The sequence below is a fragment of the Leuresthes tenuis genome, unplaced genomic scaffold (assembly GCF_036924035.1).
Source record: "Leuresthes tenuis unplaced genomic scaffold, fLeuTen1.0.hap1 SCAF_21, whole genome shotgun sequence".
Lineage (NCBI taxonomy): Eukaryota > Metazoa > Chordata > Actinopteri > Atheriniformes > Atherinopsidae > Leuresthes > Leuresthes tenuis.
This window is the reverse complement of record NW_027325375.1, coordinates 28307327-28325995: the sequence shown is the minus strand read 5'-3', so window position 1 is coordinate 28325995 and position 18669 is coordinate 28307327. Positions and strand designations below refer to the sequence as shown.

General features: G+C 41.9%; 1 protein-coding gene across 1 annotated transcript; it reads right to left on the bottom strand.

Annotated features, from left to right (window-relative positions):
* Positions 1-3393: 3393 nt before the first annotated feature.
* On the bottom strand, positions 3394-14697 carry LOC140280224 (insulin receptor substrate 1-B). Its single transcript, XM_072375526.1, has 3 exons — positions 13995-14697; positions 9431-12583; positions 3394-7553 (listed from the first exon to the last, which is right to left on the bottom strand). The coding sequence occupies exons 1-3, from the start codon at positions 14341-14343 to the stop codon at positions 7546-7548; spliced, it is 3510 nt and encodes a 1169-aa protein (XP_072231627.1). The 5' UTR covers positions 14344-14697; the 3' UTR covers positions 3394-7545.
* Positions 14698-18669: the final 3972 nt, after the last annotated feature.

The window sequence follows — 18669 nt, the reverse complement described above, 5'->3', positions numbered from 1 at the left end:
GTGGGAAAAAAATAAGTTAATCAAAGATCGGAGCTGAACTTTCGGGGGGGGGGGGGGGGGGGCACTTCCCTTTGTTTTTTTTTAATTAAATCAAAATGCACTTAATTAGTTAATGTGTAATAGCAGTTTTTGGAGGAGTATTCTGGTCCTTTTCTAAAGTAAAATGCTATGGGCTTAAATTTGTCTCAGAAATAACTGTAAATGCACAGAGGGTGATCTACAAATATGCTGTGAGTTGCACATGTGTTTTGCTATCCACAAAGACAAATTTCCTATTTGTAATGTGTGTGTTGTTTTTTTACAAATATAGGTGTATATAATATACCAAATATACCATTTTCCATTTGTGAAACTGAAAATTCAGTTTTCCCTGGTTTTTATTTTTATTTGTTATCCGTTTCTTCAGTTTAGTGACGCCACCTTCATGACAGACAGATGTTGTGCTGCTGGGGTGGCTGGGTCCATGAACTGAACTGTCAGATTGAATAAAATGTCTTCGGGAAGACGAGCTGTCCTTGTGGATCTGAGCGTATCTGGAGTGAAAACTAGATATATCTTATAAACAAAAAACACCGACCAAAGTACGTTATTATATACATAGATATAGGGGGGAAAAAAGCGCTTACAATTATTTTGGAGGCTTTTATGTTTATGTCCTTATGACCGGAAGTGATATCTTATTACGTAGCTGCTAACTTGACAAACTCTTTGCATCTCTCTATACTTCCATCTAGTGGTCATAATGTGTAACTACACCTTCAAAATCAGTATGAACATTGAAATGTGGAAAATCTTTATAAAATCAAGTTTTAAGATGCTGTAATCTTAATTAAACATGACAGTGTTGTTAAAATATTAACATTACTGCTCTCTTCCATCATAAAACCTCATTTTATAAAGATTTTCCACATTTCAATGTTCATACTGACTTTGAGGGTGTAGTTACAGCTCATGACCACCAGAGGGAGGTATAGAGAGATATGCAAAGAGGTTGTCAAGCTAGCAGCTACGCAATTAGATATCACTTCCGGTAAGGACATAAAAATAAAAGCGTCCGAAATTATTGTAAGCGCTTTTTTAAAATCCTACATCTATGTATATAATAACGAACTTTTCTTAAGAAATTTACTATTTTTTTTATATAAGAAGACATGAATCTTAAATCTAATTACGCACAGATCCACAAAGACAGCTCGTCTTCCCGAAGACGTTTTATTTAATCTGACAGTTCAGTTCATGGACAACATCTAAGCAGTTACTGTTGGGTCTCTGAGAGAAAAGTGATGTTGAGGCGCACTCAGTCACCCAAGCAGCAGAGCATCTGTCTGTCATGAAGGTGGCGTCACTAAACTGAAGAAACGGATAACAAGGAAAAATAAAAAACAGGGAAAAGTAGTTCAAACATGGCCTTGTTTCGGTATAAGATGTGAATAAGCCCAGTAACAGAAGGATGTACATTGGGAATTCCCTCCGTTAGCTCTCCTATAGCTGCAAGTAGCCACAACACAGCAGCTATGAGCTAACAGAGCTATAGCACACGTTCATTCATTAATTCTTCTTAAAGTATTGGTGAAATAAAGACAGATGATGCCTTATTTAGAGGCTGCATCGTCTAAGCCCCGTTCACTCCGTTATATGGATTTCGAGGAATCTAAATATCTTCCGAAGGACGCCGACTTTCACCAAACTGTTCTCGGTGAGTAGATGAACGTATTTCATGCCAGAAATAAGGTCCAGGTTTAAAAATACCGGAGTTCCCCTTTAAGGTGCCCCATGAGAGGCTTTAAACAGAGACAGTAGAAACCATTTGGGTAACTACACACAAATGACCACATCTTCTGTATCCCCATTTAAAAAGGACAAGTTGTCCCTGGAAAAACCACAGGAAAGGGTGCTGGCCCTCCCCCTCTGCCCAGTCCTAGTTCCTTCTTTTGGCCCCATCTCTCTGATCTGCAGAGGTAAGTTGCACCTTTTAGGCTGATTGACTGAAAACAACACAAAGGTGGTTGAAATAAAACCAAAACTTTAAAACTACAGACTAGCGACAAACACCATCCATAAACGTTATCACATACATACCCATCCAACTGAGGCGTCCATGTCGTTACCATGGTTACTGCTAATCAACGATCTTCTTTCTTCGTCGCTCTTAATCTGAGCCATAGATACATCAGTGAACAACAGCGCCACCTGCTGGATGGTGCTTTGTGGATCATGAGCTATTTGTTTGTGGATCTGTGCTTGACGATTCACAAACAGAATTTTCAGTTTCACAAATGGAAAATGGTATTTTTACAAATACATATATTTGTAAAAACCAACACACAAGTTACAAATAGGACATTTGTATTTGTGGATAGCAAAACACGTGTGCATATTTGTAGATCACCCTCTGTGCATTTGCAGTTATTTCTGAGACAGATTTAAGCCCATAACATGCTAAAATCACTCTGAGAAAAACTCTTGTGCTGAAATGTTAGTGATTAAAAAGTATTTTAGTATAATTGGGAAAATGTACATAAAGTAAGTAAGTAATAGCAGAATTTTACTGGTGAAATGAACTGAGGTGGAGATGATTTTGAACTATTTTCTAAAATTACCGATTTTTTTCCCAATGCAGATTCATTTGAATTTTCTCCTTTAATCAGCACTTTTTTTTCTTTTTTGGCTTTTATAAACCAAAAAGAAAACATGAACTGCCTTCACAATCACAGAGAATCTAAAGCTACACCTTCACAATGTTTGTTTTCCAACCAGAAGACCAAACCTGGGAACTACAAACGAATCCAAATGTTGATAAAAATTATTCAAATAATTACAGTAAATAGCAGCCAATTCAAAGCCTGCACCTCCATAAACTGTTCAGATGTGTATGAACAAAGTTCTTCATTTGCGCTAATCAGCAGCAGTGAAATAAAAGGTCAAATATTTGTCTCTGAGATGTACTGAAGTCAAAGAAGAAGAGTTTTGTCCGTCCTTCCCTCCTTTTCACCCTCTTAGACGGTGAAAGACACCTGAACACTGTTTCCTTATTCAGTAAATAACTTAAATAATGCCAAAATACCATCTGTTTAAGCAGAGTAGCCTGGGATTAAATGAATGTGCCCTCAGTCCACATGCTTATCCTTTAAAAGTCAGACGTGCGATGGCTTACCGCTCAGCAGTCTAGACCCGTGTGGCGACATGTTGTCATCAGATTAGACGTTTCACTCCCACAGAGGAACACTCAATGAAAGACATGGTTTTCCACTTTTTTTTTATATTACTTTGCCTTTTATCAAAAGAAAAAAAAAACATTGACGCTGTCTACATCACAGACAAGAATCATCAATATTCTGTTTTAAACAATTTTGCCATGAACAGAATGACCCCCATGCCCACCCCTCCCCCGGCTCCTCTGTACACAGTAAACTTTACATACCTATAGTTCCTGTCCACCCTTTTTACAATTACATCATTATCAAAGTAGTATCATTAGCTTTAAAATACATATGATGCTCTTTCCATTGTAATTATAATTGCTATCCTGATTGTACATACAGTACCATTTCCCACACTTAGAGTCTGCTGCACAATTTAAACAGTTTTTATAAAACTTCCACTACAGAGTCCTGATGAGCAGCAGATAAGAAGCGCTCTGTACTAACCCTGGACGGGCATTGTTAAAGCGGTTTGGACTCCACCGTCTATGCTTTTATCTGTGTGGCCCTCCTGAACCATTTCCAGACCGTCCAAAGGCTTTACAGTAACACCAACTGTTGCGTCTGCTCGGATTTGAGATTATGAGGTACAGTCAGAGAATTGCGCTAATCCACAATTACAAGAACAGCCCTGCAGGAATAACAGTGAGATTATAGAAGATCACTTCAACAAAAGGAACGTATAGAACATTTGGTGAATTTGCATCGAGCACAAAGTGTTGGAAGTTGTGCTCACTCAATATACTTTCTGTATTTTCTTTAAATTCAAATACTTAATGCAGGGAAGTGCCTGACAAATTTGGTAAACTTTGTATTAACTTAGTGACAGAGGGCTTAAACCCTTCAGAAGACACCACAAGTTGTGCACATCCCACCTTTAGAGTAAAGAAATGTTGAGGACTGGGCCGGTCAGTGAGGAACCTCCGCTTTGACAAGCGTGAAATAAAAATGTGGACATTTTCAAACACGTTTGTTTGTGTAGCACTCTTAAAACAGCAGGGTCACAATGATTCAGTTCGTGAGCCTGAGCACCATTAAAAATAAAAAATCTAAATGTGGGAAAAGCTACTCATGTCAGAAATATACCAAGAACTTCTTCTTTGTTCGTACCCTGTATAAACACAACCAGAGCCCAGCGCTCGAAGAGACATCGGATCCTCATATACAGTCCATCATTTTCGAGATTTTTGACAAACATATTCTGATTCAATGTACAGTGTTATTAATGCCACAGCAAGGTCAAAATCACCATCAGGGGCTCTGGCTACAGTCGTCACACAACCATAACAAAAAAAACAACTAAAGCTCACTTCATTTCAATTTAAACAACTTCTTTTTCTGGGCCAAGAGGCTGTCAAGTAGGTTTTTAAAAATCAGATCACTGATTGATTCTTATCTTGAATTGCTTTTGGCAATTTGCATGACAGCAGCAGAGAGTTAGAAATGGAACAAATGACGGGGTAATGAGTGTCGAGACCTGGTCCCAAGTCCAATGTTTGAGTGTGAACTGACACACATCCAAATGATCAGAGCAATACACGACTAGTTCATGCAGTTTCAGCTCAGATGAGCTGCCAGCCACCAGCACTCTCCCCTCCCTTCATGACTGTTCACAGGTTCAAGTGTTCTGCAAACCCAAAGTAGAGTAATGCCAATAATAAGTCGATTTATCTTATATACAGGACGCGGTTCATTTCTTCTTGGTGTAGAAAATGGGGAAGTTAAAATAGAGAACGTCTTTAAATCAGATTGTGCCATGTAGAATCCTCACATACAAGATGTTTTGCTTGAGCTATCTGCTGCATCTGCCTGACTCAGTTCGCCGTCAGGCGTGTTGAACAAGTCGCTGTTTGGACAACAGTTCAATAAAAATGGGAGGGGTTCAGACGTGAAGACATCTCAGAAAGGGAGTCTTCTACAAGAAAAATAACTGAGGATCTTTTTGTGTTTGTTTGATTTCTTAAAGCCAAACCTCAGTTTGACAAAAGCCAACAGAAAGAAGGAGGGAGCGTGTGCGTACATCGTGGCTGAAGCGTTAGGCACTGCAAAGAAATAAAGAAAGAAAGAAAGAAAAGAGATCGCTTAAATGTTTCTAATCAGTACAGTAAGGCATTCTGATTCCGGTTGAATGGCAGCAAAGTTTCCGGTCTGTCCTCTGCAGTTCCACGTTTGCACAAATTTAGACTCAGGAGAGAAACAACAGTTTTTTTTCCCCAGTTTTACAACCCATTTTAAGATCACCTGTGTAAAAACAGCTACAATCAAAAATGAGGCACTTTATAAAAGAGTATATAGATATCTATCTAGGCTATATAATATTAATCATTATATGTAGACTGTATATTTGATATACCATTGTAATGTGTCACTTCATATTAGAATTGTCTTAACTGTGAATCAGGAGCACTAACTACAGTATGTACTATAGTTGTTGTCATTCTACTTGCATTACTATAGTATATACCATAGTGTATTATACAGTTGTAATAGAAAAGCTCAGTTGCCAAAAATGTATTTCAACTTCTTTTGAATGATTTTGTGCTACATATTGCATCAAAATGGTCAACTCAAAGGAAATTTTAAGCCTTGTTTTCTTTTCATCTGGTGGTCCATATGCAAGTACTGTTGGGCACTGTCTCCATCTATTTGTAATACCAGAAGGCAGATGAACTTTGACCCATCCCAGATTTATTCTCCTGATGAGACGATTTGTTCTTCTATACGTTAGTTACAAAGATGGCTTTCATTTCTATAGCTCTTCCCTCTGGATACCGTCTCCCAACACGCCTGGCTTTGTGACTCAGGCGTCATGTAATTGATTTGACAGTCATGTGTCAGCTTCATCTGAAATACTGTTATTAAGTGGAATCTGGGGGTGGAGGTGGGGGTTGCAGCACACGGTCCATTTGATGCTGTAGAGCGTGTGCTCAATTTGCTTGTTTTATTCTGCAGATCTTCTTCTGAATATCAAGAGCTGCTGGAATAGGATTTGAACAGCTTAGCTGTGTCTCCCAAGCTTCCCCTCAACAGCACGTTTATCATCAAGTTAGCGAGGACATTTACACACATACGAGCTAATTATTGTATTTACTGAATGTCAATTTGACCCTCAGCAGAAAGTTATGTTAATTAGGCCAATCTTTATCCAGTTTTATACCATCACTCTTGAGTAAATGCATTGTTGTACCTGCTTTTCTGTAGGATTGATTAGTAACTTTCAGAGAATGATTGCATGAAAGCTGCAGCAATACAGCCTATCTTAGCCCTTTTTCCTTTTTTTTGGCTTGTTAATGTATAATACAACAATGTCTTAGGTTTTGGAATAAGATTTGACTTTCCTACTGTAACTTTGAGGTCCCCACTGTGAATCCTCTGGGTATCTTTAAACATCACTTAGATGTATTCAGTAAACTGCATGGGACTGTCTGAAAAACTGACACTGTGCAATATCCAGGGGTCAGTTCCAGAAGCTGCAACTTATTACAGTGAATTTCAGAAACTGAGCACATTTGAAGTCTTTAAGTGGCACAATATCAGTTATCAAGAAGTATGAATGTTTTTTTGAGCAACTGTATATAATAAATAAAATGTGTTTACAGTGACAGGATGTGTAAGTGTATGAACCCAAGCTGTATTTTTCTTCTTAATATGTGTCAAAATTACACCTGAAAATCATTTAATTTATATGTACAAGGAGGATGAGACATTAAGGGCAATACTAGAATGGAGACCACAGGGACCAAAAAAACTTGGCCCTCCAAATCCAGCTGATCAAAGTAGCAGCTGCAATTTTGAGGCTTGAATTACCAAACTTCTACAGACTCTCTCTCTTACCAATCAACCACAGTGAACTGGGTTTTGAATTAAGATTCAGAGATTAATTCTTGACATTTGTGCGATTCCCTGAAAGTGTTTTTGAGATACAAGTGTTGAGATGACGCTGGTCAAGCGGAATAGGAGCTGGCTGGCATAAACATGACGGGCACCTGTGAACTCACAGTGTCGCGCATCAAACTCTCATCCTCCCTCTGCAGTTAAACGATGATCAAATGTCATTTTTATACGAAACAAGGCAAATAAATACATCTTTTCCTCATCCTGTGTTTGTGTGTGTGTGTGTGTGTGTGTGTGTGTGTGTGTGTGTGTGTGTGTGTGTGTCTGTTTGGCACACATTTGGTTGACAGAAAACAGCAGACGGGAAAGGGATGAGATTTCCAGGGTTCCGGTGTTCAGACAGTGTAGAGTTCTGTTGTGGCAACAGATCGGACTGCCAGTCGTCCCCTCGCGAGCTAAGAGTGAAGCTGTCATACCAGCGTCATGCTCACATCCAAGACAAAGATGAAGATCAACAGTCTGGAGAGAAAAAATCAAAAGCAGGCAGGGATTAAACATTTTTCTTCTGCAGTAATTTGTGTTCATTTACTTAATAATTTCCATTATATCTAATACAAGTCTCCTCACTGACAATGTTACAGCAGATAAAACTGTTCTGTCTGGATTAAATAGGTGAAAAGGCACATTGCTTTTGTTTAATCTAGAGCTTCTGCTGGCAGCTAGAATAAATATCACATGATGCTCGATATCTTTGTGGAAGGATTTTCTGATTAGCCTCATGGCCATTGTTGCTGATGTCAATATTATGTGTCTTTCCATGAGCTTTATCAGTTCCAGGGATTGTTTCTTCTTTTTATGAGCCAGCTTAACAACACAAAGTGTCCAGTACTTATACATACATTACCACAAAATAAGGTCAGAGGCCTCAACAAGCAAACAGTTTGGGTTTTTCAGTCTCGTCTTCTACAGAAAAATAGAACTATCTTACAGTACTGTAGAGCACTACATACAACGGTAAAAATCTCATTGCAGTACGGCTTTTGTATTAGCTTATTTGGTTTTAGTTGAGTGTACCTACAAAACCTGAGATCTGCTGCAGATGTGCACCCATTGTGTTTCTCAAAGCTTCCATTCATCATTACATCTTTATAAGGCTTCACACTGAGTTGAAAAAAGCCCTTTTTAGGTGGTTTTGGTAATGTTTATTCTGTGCAAGCGGTGGGGTCGGGTCTGAGTATTGTTCACTATTGCTATTTTGTGAAACTGAATAAAGTCACTCTAAGTTGAAACAATATGATTTTATTTAAAGATGAACAGACATCATCCAACTGAAAGGAATCGGGTTACATAACTGAATAATAAGACTGAAAGTGAACACCTACAGGACACTTTGCTCATACTGCAGCTGCGGCAATGCTGCTATTAAAAGATAGGGCACAAAGAAAAAGATTGGTCTTATCATGAGGTTACAATAAACATTTAACTTGAGCTTCAAATTAACAGGAAATCATTTATGTGTTGATAGAACATTTAAGGACAGAGGATATTTTTTGCTTGTTTGAGGTTTCGTATCATAGTATCACCACCATCCCAGCTATCCAGGCATTGCACATTGAGCTTAGTTATCAGAACATACTTGCATGCTTATTTTTCAGATCCTTAAAGCAACACTTTCCTGAAGTATCATTATTTTGTTTGCACACATAGAAATTGAATGTTATTAGATATATCAATCAGGCAAATGTTGCAACTTTATAAAAAAAAAATCAATGTTCGGATTTTCTGTTCCACTTACATTAAGTCTCCTGCCTAACAGCTTATTTTCACTTTAACAAAGTGCCTTCCGTAGCCTTTACTTTGTGTCATGAAGGAGAAATAGTTCTCTAATGTATTTCAGAGTACATTCATCAAAAATGAAATTCAGCCTCTAATATTAACCATTTAAGAATGTGTTCGCGCAGTGCGAGGGAAACCTCAAAGCTGCCATCCTCCCGCCAACAGCACGCCCACTCATAAACATAAACACCTGGCCCGCATTCTGTCCCGTCTTCCTCCATTCATGTGAAATGGCTCATTACCAGCAGACAAATCAATTGGCTCTGCTCTCTGAACACCCACTTGTGATAATAAGAGACTCTACAGACAGCCTACAGGCTGGAGAAATGGTGCAGCCCACCAGCTTGAAGCCACGGTACACATCAGTACAAGATGAAACGAGAAGTGACTCAGACCCAGACTAGAGTTTTCTCTGCAGACTATCCTCATTATGTCAAATTTTGCATCAGGACAAATATTACTAAAACTTATAGAATATCTCAACGCAAGCTGTTATGATCAAAATCTATCTGTTTCTGTGTATGAGATGTTTTAGGCTGAACTGGGTTTAAAGCACTCACCTTGACCCTCCTTTCTACTGTTCTGGCTCGTCCTCAGTTCCTCTGACTTATAGAAATCAATACTGGCATAAGTGTTGATGCCAGAGCCGGCACTGCTACTCATAGCGCTTCCTCCAATGGTGTAGGTGGGAGAGGCGCGCTCCCCTCCAGCTTGAGGACTCTCCTTAATGGCCAAGTCAAGGTCAATGTAGTTAAGGCCTTGTTTAGCAGATGAGGTGGAGGCTTGTGGTGGAGGTGTTGCAGACAAACTAGCAGCCTGGCCGTTCTCCCACAGTGAGCAGTCCGAACCCTGCCGATTGCTCGCTGCCTGGCTGGCCTCTTGGAACACGGAGGTAGAAGAGGATGCGTGGTGTGGTAGAGAGGTGGGTGAGTTAAATGTCTCTGAGCGGTGGCTCAGGTGTCCCTGTTGCTCACCTCGGACCAGTCTGCTGCTCCGGTCAGGAGACTTGAAGGACTTGACAGGGGAAAACCCCAAACTTGTCTCCTGCTCCATAGATAAGGGCTGACCAGAGTGGATGGCAGGTCTTGCTGAAATGCTGGGATCTGATCCTTTGCTTTCTATAAACTGAGTGGGGACATCTGTGGGCATTGCTGCCATCTTTATTTTTGTTCTGTACCCGGAGTTGCCCTCTGCTGCCAGAGGAGAGGACGTGCTGTGTTCATGTCGGGGCTTGCGGGCAACAGCTGGTGGGCCCTGTAGAGTACTAAACGTGGATCTGACATGAGTCAGGGGTGTTGAGGACTTCCCTAAATCCATGCTGACGTACTCAGCAGAGGTGGAAAGTGGTGCAGAGAAGCTGCGGGAAAGGTTGGCGGGATTATCGTGGCAGAGGAGTGGCTGATTTAATGGCCGCAGAGTTCCATGGATCACAGGTTGTCCATGTTGAGACCCTGCACATCGTGCTCCATCATATTTATTATCGTCCTTGAAGACAATACTGACATACTCACCAACATTCTGAGACACTGATGGTGGTAGGTTCTCCTTAACCCTGGGGAGGGTGTTTGCTTTAGCAATGTCTGAAGACACACTAAGGGGACGACCCCTCCTTTGTTGCTTTGGGCTCTTACTACATGACGCACGTTTTTGGTGGTGACGTCCCTCTTTCGTGCTTGTAACCGCACTCTTGTATTCTGCTCCAGTTCTTAACAAACTTAACCCTCTCCCCGCTGATATGGATTTGTCTTCAAGGCTTTCACTGCTGGCAGAGCTAGAGGAGAAAGAAGAGGAAGACATGGAGAGTTGGCAGCCTCCTGGAGAGCCCACTGCTATTTTATTTCTTTTACTATATCCTACTCCCCCTCCCCTTCCAGCACTATCATGCCCACTGCTGTCTTTTTTTCCATCTTCTTTGTTTAAATCTTCCTCAAAGCGAGTGTAGAGAGTATGCTGATAGGCTCGGGGGAGGGAGAAGTAGGAATTTAACATTTTTGGTTGCAGCTGGTGCTGCTCAGGGTGGGAAGGTGGTGTGCTGCAGGCAGAACGACTGCTGACAGGTGAGATGTTCATGTAGTCACTGGCAGCCCGGCTCTCCATGCTAGCCCTGCTATCCCACATGCTCAGTCCGTGCAGGTCTGTGGAGCTGCTGCTGTTGGGCGACATGACCATGTAGCCCTCTGAGCTGGGCTGACGGATGTGTTGAGGGGGGGACACGCTGTTGTTGGGGGTCATGGCCATATACTCGTCCTCTGCCCCTGGTTTAGCACTGGCGTCAGACATACCTATTGAGAGAGAAAGCGAAACAGGAGGAGACTTCACTCCAGGCAACATAGACATATAGCCACTATCCACAGCTGCTCCTGCTTCCACTTCTGCCCTGCTTTTGTCAGCTCTCCTCCTGTTCTCACCTACTACATCAAGCTGCCCACCTCTCACAGCCAGATTCCCTGAGCCATGTTGCAAATCAGCTCTCTCTCTGTGCGTACTCTGTGACATGATGGCGTATTCTTCATCATCCTCATCATCTTCATCTTTTCTATGTGGGGTCAGTCGTTCGTGGGATGCCAACGGCAGGGAGGCCCTTTTACTTAGTAGCCTGCGTTCTGCCTCAGATTCCCGACTAGATGAGCGCCGCATAATACGTCTGCCTTTGGAGCGATGATGGGAGCCAAGTAGACCCTCTCGCTGGCCCATCACAATGTAGCTGGAGGACCCCTCTCCGGGTACATGATGTCCGGATAGACTGGGCATGAGCAGAGAGTGTTCACCAGGACTGGACCCATACTCATCCGAGGAGCCATAGTCGCTTGGTGAACCTGAAACAGAGACTCTTTGAGATACTCGAGGATAGGAACAGATCGTCATGCCTCCCACAGCTGCCCCCACGAGGCCACACTCTGATCCATGACCAGAGCTGGATGATAGACTTGGAGCTGGCGAAGGAGCTGGGTTAGGTGTGTAACGTGCAAGGCTGAGGGTAATCTTAGCGGGAGTTGGAGCCCTCGTGGGCTTGGGCCTCAGTGTCGGCGTAGTTGAGCAGGATCCATTCAAACTTGGACTGGAGCTGGCCCATGTCCCTCTGGCACTTGCTCCACTCTCCTCCGACCTGGCTCCGATGCTGGCTGTCCGCGCTCTTGGGAACCCATGACGTGACGTTGGTGAAGTGCTCGTGCTGCTACCTCCTGTTCCAGGGGTCTCTGTACGTGCCCGTCTTGAGAAGCCCACCTGGCTTGGTGGCAGATTTGGGTGGTGACGCCGACTTGGGACACTGATAGGATTTGAAGCAGTACCCCCACCACATGATGTGCCAACAGACTGAGACTTACTGCGCTGACGGAATTCCTCGCTTAAGGCCTTCATGGCCTCCAGCAGGGTCTCGTGCATGTTCTGAGCTACCACAGAGTCATCCACTTGCATCCAGAACTCTCCAGGACCGGTGATTGCCGAGCGTCCCACCTCAATGAAGAAGAAATTCTCCGAATGGCCACACCTGCGAACATTCATCAGCTGCAACACCACCGCAGCGACATCAGAGTTGAGCTTGACAAAGTTGACTGTCTTATCAGTTAGGCACAGCCGGTAGATTCCCACTAAGTTCCTGGCATGTCCAAGACCTTTAGGCCAAACCTTGACTTGCCATACTTCCTTGAAGGTTGGAACAGGAGAGGGAGAGCTACACTCTCCACTACTGCCATAATCTTCAGGAGTTTTACCTAAGAAAACATAGAATAAAAGAATAAGAGTAATTTAGGTGTTAAATGAATACATTCATTAAACAAAGACATACTTATATACGTTCAATTTACAGTAATAAGTAACAATCTTTCTTTCTTATTTACAATATCTGAATGGCCACATGAACCATTCGTCACTATATCTGCCAAGCAGCCCTGCTGCAGCCAATTCATCACCATCATTTTTAAGCTACAGCTCATAATTAATTAAGTCTTATGACGCATAGAATGCACCCACAGAAAAGCAGCATGCTGAACTGTAAAACAATAATTCAGTGCAACGCCAGACAAATGAGAAATCACAGATGTTTCAATTATTACCTCACAGTCACTGTTATCTTCACCAAACACCTGACAAATGTACCGCTTTGCTTCCATTCTCTTAAAAAAATGTAATGTAAATGTGATTCAAGCCCTGTTTGCATGTCTCCAATATTATTTTTCCAGGTATGCATTAAAATTAAATGAAATTAAATTAAATTACGGACCGTGACTGGTTGTGGCGGTCTCTGAGCTGTAACCTCAACAAAATGGGGTTCTGTACTCTAAAGCGCATCTGTTCAGGATTCCACAACAACACATTAGAGCTGGGCAAGCCCATCAGTCTCAACTAACTGAAATGCATAGAGGGAGGGTGGGTGGCGGTGCTGTGCTGTGCTCCATCGTAAGGATAACAACGTAAACACGAGGATAACCAACAGAAACACAATCTCCAGTGAGAGATCACTGACGATGCCATCTCCTCCCTACCAGCAGCACCGTGTAACGCAAATGTAGGTTAGGCGAGCGGCAGGCAGAGCTGTGCAGAAAAACAAAAACACAAGCTGCAGCGGAGTGCACCGCGATAGGCTACTACTATATGATGCATCTCTCGGATGGTTGCTATATGCCCACTGCGCCATGCAAAACACACCATCGTGTGAAATGGGCTGCATTTCAGCCAGAAAAGGCGATCGTCTAATGTTATTACATCTTATGCACGGACCATCTAATGCATCAAATTACATTTCGCCGACACGAAACCTTCATTATGACCGTTATAAACGGAGGATTTTTTTCAGATTGCGCTGCACAAACATGCAGCACATGCCGCCCATGAGCGTGATGGTCTACCCTGCTCAGTCAGATGCACCTGCCTTGCGGTGAAAAAAAAATTGAAATTAAAAAACACACACACAATCTAAACTGTGATACGTAGACTAATTTACTGAAATACAATTAAAAAAACTGCACCTGCAGCAAAACTACTCAAACAATACGAGCCGGTTATATGCAGTTACAATCTGGAATGGCCGAGCCAAATAGTGTATGGAGAACAAACACCCTGGGGCAGTATAGGCCTGCTGCAGAAACAGAGAGTGGAAATCACATCACACTTGTCATATCTTACAGTTGCACTGAAGGTCCAGCATTGCTTGGTACCACTCATTCTGAACCTCCTCGCTGTCCGCTGCGATGGCAAAGCTCTCGCTGCGGGTATAAAGGACTATCATGTGCTTGTTCTTGGAATCTGCCCGCTTGTTTATGTTGAAACAAGTCTCCAGGTTCAGGACTTTTTTGGGCACCGGTGATTTACTGCGGAATTTTTTCTCGTTCTCATAATATTCAAGCCGAGCGGGACCATGCTCAGAGGCCGCCCTCAGCACGAAGAATCGCCGGTGCATTGATTTATGCTTGCGGAGATAGCCGCTTATCTGTACATCTTCATAGTTCTGTGGCTCGGATGCTTGGTTCTCCATGGCCAAGGCAGTGGAATAAATTTCCTATCAGAGGGTAATGATCTCAGGGAAAAAACAGAAGCCCATGTGTTCTCCTCATTTATCCATTGCAGCTACATCCCTCGTCCTCGCCGCGTCCACACTGAAGTGTCAAGCATGTGTGCGAGGGCTCAGGATGGGAAAATCAGCCAAACCATGTTTTGGATCTGGCATCATATTGTGAATCCAGCAGCTGCAGGAGGATCCGCGCACGGAGCGTGCACAGCGTCCACCGCTGCTCGTCCTGCAGCCCAGCCCAGTCCCCAAGTCCAACCACGGTGTAGTTCAGCTGCTTGAGGACGTCTCCTCCACCTGTCTGAGGTTGCCCATCGCCTGCGTGTATCCACCACTGTCGAGTTGACAGGATAACAGCACAACTTCCAGTACAGACTTCAAAATAAAGCTCCCGTTGAAGAAGGCATTCTATACATTTAAAATCCACTTATGCCTCTGTCATTGCTAATTATCGTCAGGGCGGAACCAGTGGGTGGCCTGGGTCGGCCAAGGCTGCCACCCACTTAATCGTAGCCACCCTACACAACCAAAAAGTCCTTCAGAGGGTTATTCACAGATGGAGCTGCATCCTCAATTACTTTAATTTTACCAGACAACCAGTTAATATGTTAATCAGTCATACTTTTCTTTAATTTCACTTTATTTATGCAAACCGAGTGTAACGTGGTGTTACACATGGTGCTAATTAATTTACAGTTTTGGCCAGTCCCTCACAGGGCCACACGCAGACAAACAACCATGCACGCTCACATTCCTTCCGAGGGTCAATTTGTAATCACCAGTTAACCTAACAGGCATGATTTTGGACGGTAGGAGGAAGCTGGAGTAGCCGGAGAGAACCAACGCAGGCATGGGGAGAACATGCAAACTCCACACATAAAGGCCCCAGCTGGGATATGAACCAGGAACCCTCTTGCTTTGAGGCACCAGTGCTAACCACCACACTACAATGTAGCACCCTTAAATAGAATCACATGCTAAAATAATAAAGTATATGTATAAATGAAGATGGACAAACTCACTGTAAAGCAGCTCTCATTCATTCGTTTTTGTGTTTCTTTTTGTCAAACAGATAAAACTCCATTAAGACTATTTGACAGCTGGTGGTCACCAGACTGTTGCTCTGCTCTAATAAGACCCTGAATTTTATAGCAGCAGAATCATAGGACAAAATCACCAGTCAAGTAACTTAAAGACATGCATCTGCACAGTGATACTTTTCCCCATAGAGGAAGTTAGAAGCTGCAGGATGTCTTAAACATTTTTCACACAGCCCATACTTACATACTTCAGTCAACTCAGTGTAGTTCCCGTGTGTGTAAACTGGAGCAAAGACATTGATCTAATAAAATGTTCTGGTCAAACTCTAGCTCAGTTCAACCGTGCATCTTTAAACATCACTAATCCAGCAGTGTAGTTACACATCAATTGCCATAACAAAAGGGTAACAAAGAGTCATGATATGCTATAAAACCCATATAGTGGACAACATACAGAGGCCTACTGCAGCCTTTAACACACAAAACTCATCACCTCTTTGGTTGTAACATTATTGTAAGTGGATTTCTTAATCAAACTGATCTTATCGAGTGAAATCTGTTCCAACAGCCAGAACAGTGCATTCTTTAAATGGTCGTGGTTTAATCATATCTCAATTTACCCATGTGCGTGTCTATCAGTGCTGTGCTTTTGTTATGAAAGATGGCCTGCTGAGTTTCCGGCTTCCCCCTGCCTCTCTGTGCATCACTTGACTCGACCTCTACTAGACTGGCACCTCCATGCCGATGTGTCAGTCTTAATCCAGGGAGTTTCATGGTCGGTGAGGTGCGCAGAGGAACGCGGTGTTCAGCCGGGGAGCACTCTAATGCGTTACTTGTACGACCGGACAGTTTGCGGCATATAATTCAGCATTTACCCGCTGAAGGTACAGATGCTGGAGGCAGAATATGTTGCTGGAGAGGTCGGTGCTCAATCTGTCTGCAGATATGGGCCTAATGCATTAGACCCTGCTGTCGAGTGTCATGCAGCTCCTAAATGCATATAAACATTTTCACTTTGGGAAGATACACAGCAGTCGGCATAAGATGATAAAATAAGCTAATATTAGATTTGACAGAAAACTGTGGTTTTACAAGGCTCTAATAAGCCAAGTTGTTTTTTTCTCTCACAGTCAGTCTACTAGAAATCACAAACTTCATCTTAAAATGATGATAACATGTAAAGTCGACTAAATTCAGGTTGCTAAACACAAGTCCAATATACCTGACAGCAGGCTGGTTCCTGCCATGAATGGATTCAATTCCCCTATTGCTGTTTAATGGTTTTACCTGATGAGTATGATACAGTCGAAATTAAAGACAAGGAAATCAAATATTTCCCAGATCTGACAACGTTGTGATGATTAGAGCTTTTTTTTCAATGATTATTCAAATTAAGATCCATACACAGAAAGAAAAGCCACTGAGAAATGTCACGTATCACAGCATAATTGCCTAAACTAAGTAATATCCTAAGCAACAAAAAAAAAAAAAAATGCACAACAGGAGTTTAGGAGGGTACCAACTGGAACATTGTGTGGCAGAACTGGCAGAACATCCTGTCAAAGTTATCAAATTATTCTCAAAGCAGCCCATTAGTAGCCGGTATTGCTTTTGAGCTGATATGCTCCTCAGAGACAATTACTGGAAGCACTGCAGACAAATCTACTCATTTTTATGAAAACATTCGAGTAATTTCCCCCTTTAGAATATAATACACAGTGCAGCATGAGTGCCTAAATACTAAGTAAATAAATGCTTACATTTAAAATGTGTTGGAGGTTATATGACATAAAGCTATCTGTGCATTTTCATTAGATTATTCCACTTCTCTGTAAAGCAGAGTCGCAACAACCTTAAGTGCATAAAAGCAGCCCAAAGCTTGTTAGTATCATGTCTCAGGGACTTATGCTGAAGTGGTGAGGTAAGACTTCCATTGAAGCTTATTGTAAGTAATCTATTTAAAAGATACCACAAAATAACCCAAATCCAGTTTATTTTTCATTTTCAGTTTAATTTACTGGCATTTTTGTACATTGACTTTGTATCATCTGTGGATCCATTAGCTGTGAATCATAAGCGTACTGTCAGGCCATCATTTAAGAGATTAGCATCAACAGAGTTAAAGGTGGGCTATAAGACAAAGACAAAGTCGGCACAATTTTCACTAAAACCATAGTTTATGAACAGAAACACACTGAGATCCCTTTCAAAATGAATAATGCAGCCCAATCAGTTTTGATGCAATCTATCTGTTTTGGCAAATTGATTATGACTCTAGAAAAGTTTGGTCATCTTGCCTTGTCAATAAAAACACTAATTTTGTCATTAGAGTACCCATCGATTAGAGAAGCACATGGCTTCCCCCATGTTGCTCACCTTAATTCAGGAACATAAACGTCCTCTTTGTCATGGGTTTAATTATACTTGAAAAGTCAGCATTGCTAAAAAAAAACTTAAAGGTGTGAAAGAATATACCACAAGCAACCAGATAATCAAGTCATCAGATATCCATTTTTCTTGTCTATACACTGATCTACTGTAACAAGTTGGTGATGATGAAAAAATGTCTGTTTTCAGAGGGAAAACACATCCTGACAATGTCTGCTTATTTTTGCTTCAATATCAGTGCTGTGGCAGACAATGAGCAAGCCAGCAATGCAACTGTTTGCTTTTATGACTCCACTGCGATTAAACCCCTGTGTTTCGCTGATATCTTCATTTCTGTCAAAGGTTCAGAAAAAAAGCAAAAATAAAGTCCCTAACTTAGCAGGAAACAAACTATGTACACATTTACAGTATTTACACATTCTCAAGCTAGTGAAGGGACTCGTCGGACTTTAGCCCTGTGAAATTACGAGGATCCCATGCGAGAACGTTCGATCTCAGAGGACCCTCAGATACAGCTGCTGTTTTGAGAGCTGAAATAGCAGTTAATGGTTGGAAATCTTGGGCACGGGCAGAGATACACATGAAAGGGCTCAATCTGGTGAAGCACATCATTGAAGATGATCATTTCAGTCAGTTGACTCAGAAATCCTGTGCATCTGTGCAGAACAGAAATCAAATAAGGTCTAAGACCCTGTTAAACACAGTACATTCAGCGATGCATGCACGTCTCAGTAATAGGCTGCATATATATGTGAAAGCTATGCAGAAATGGCATTGTTGTTCTTGTTAAGCAGTCTTTTGGGGCTTGTTTGCATACATCTTCAAGCGGTTGGTAGAAAATCCCAGCAATACATACATAAATACA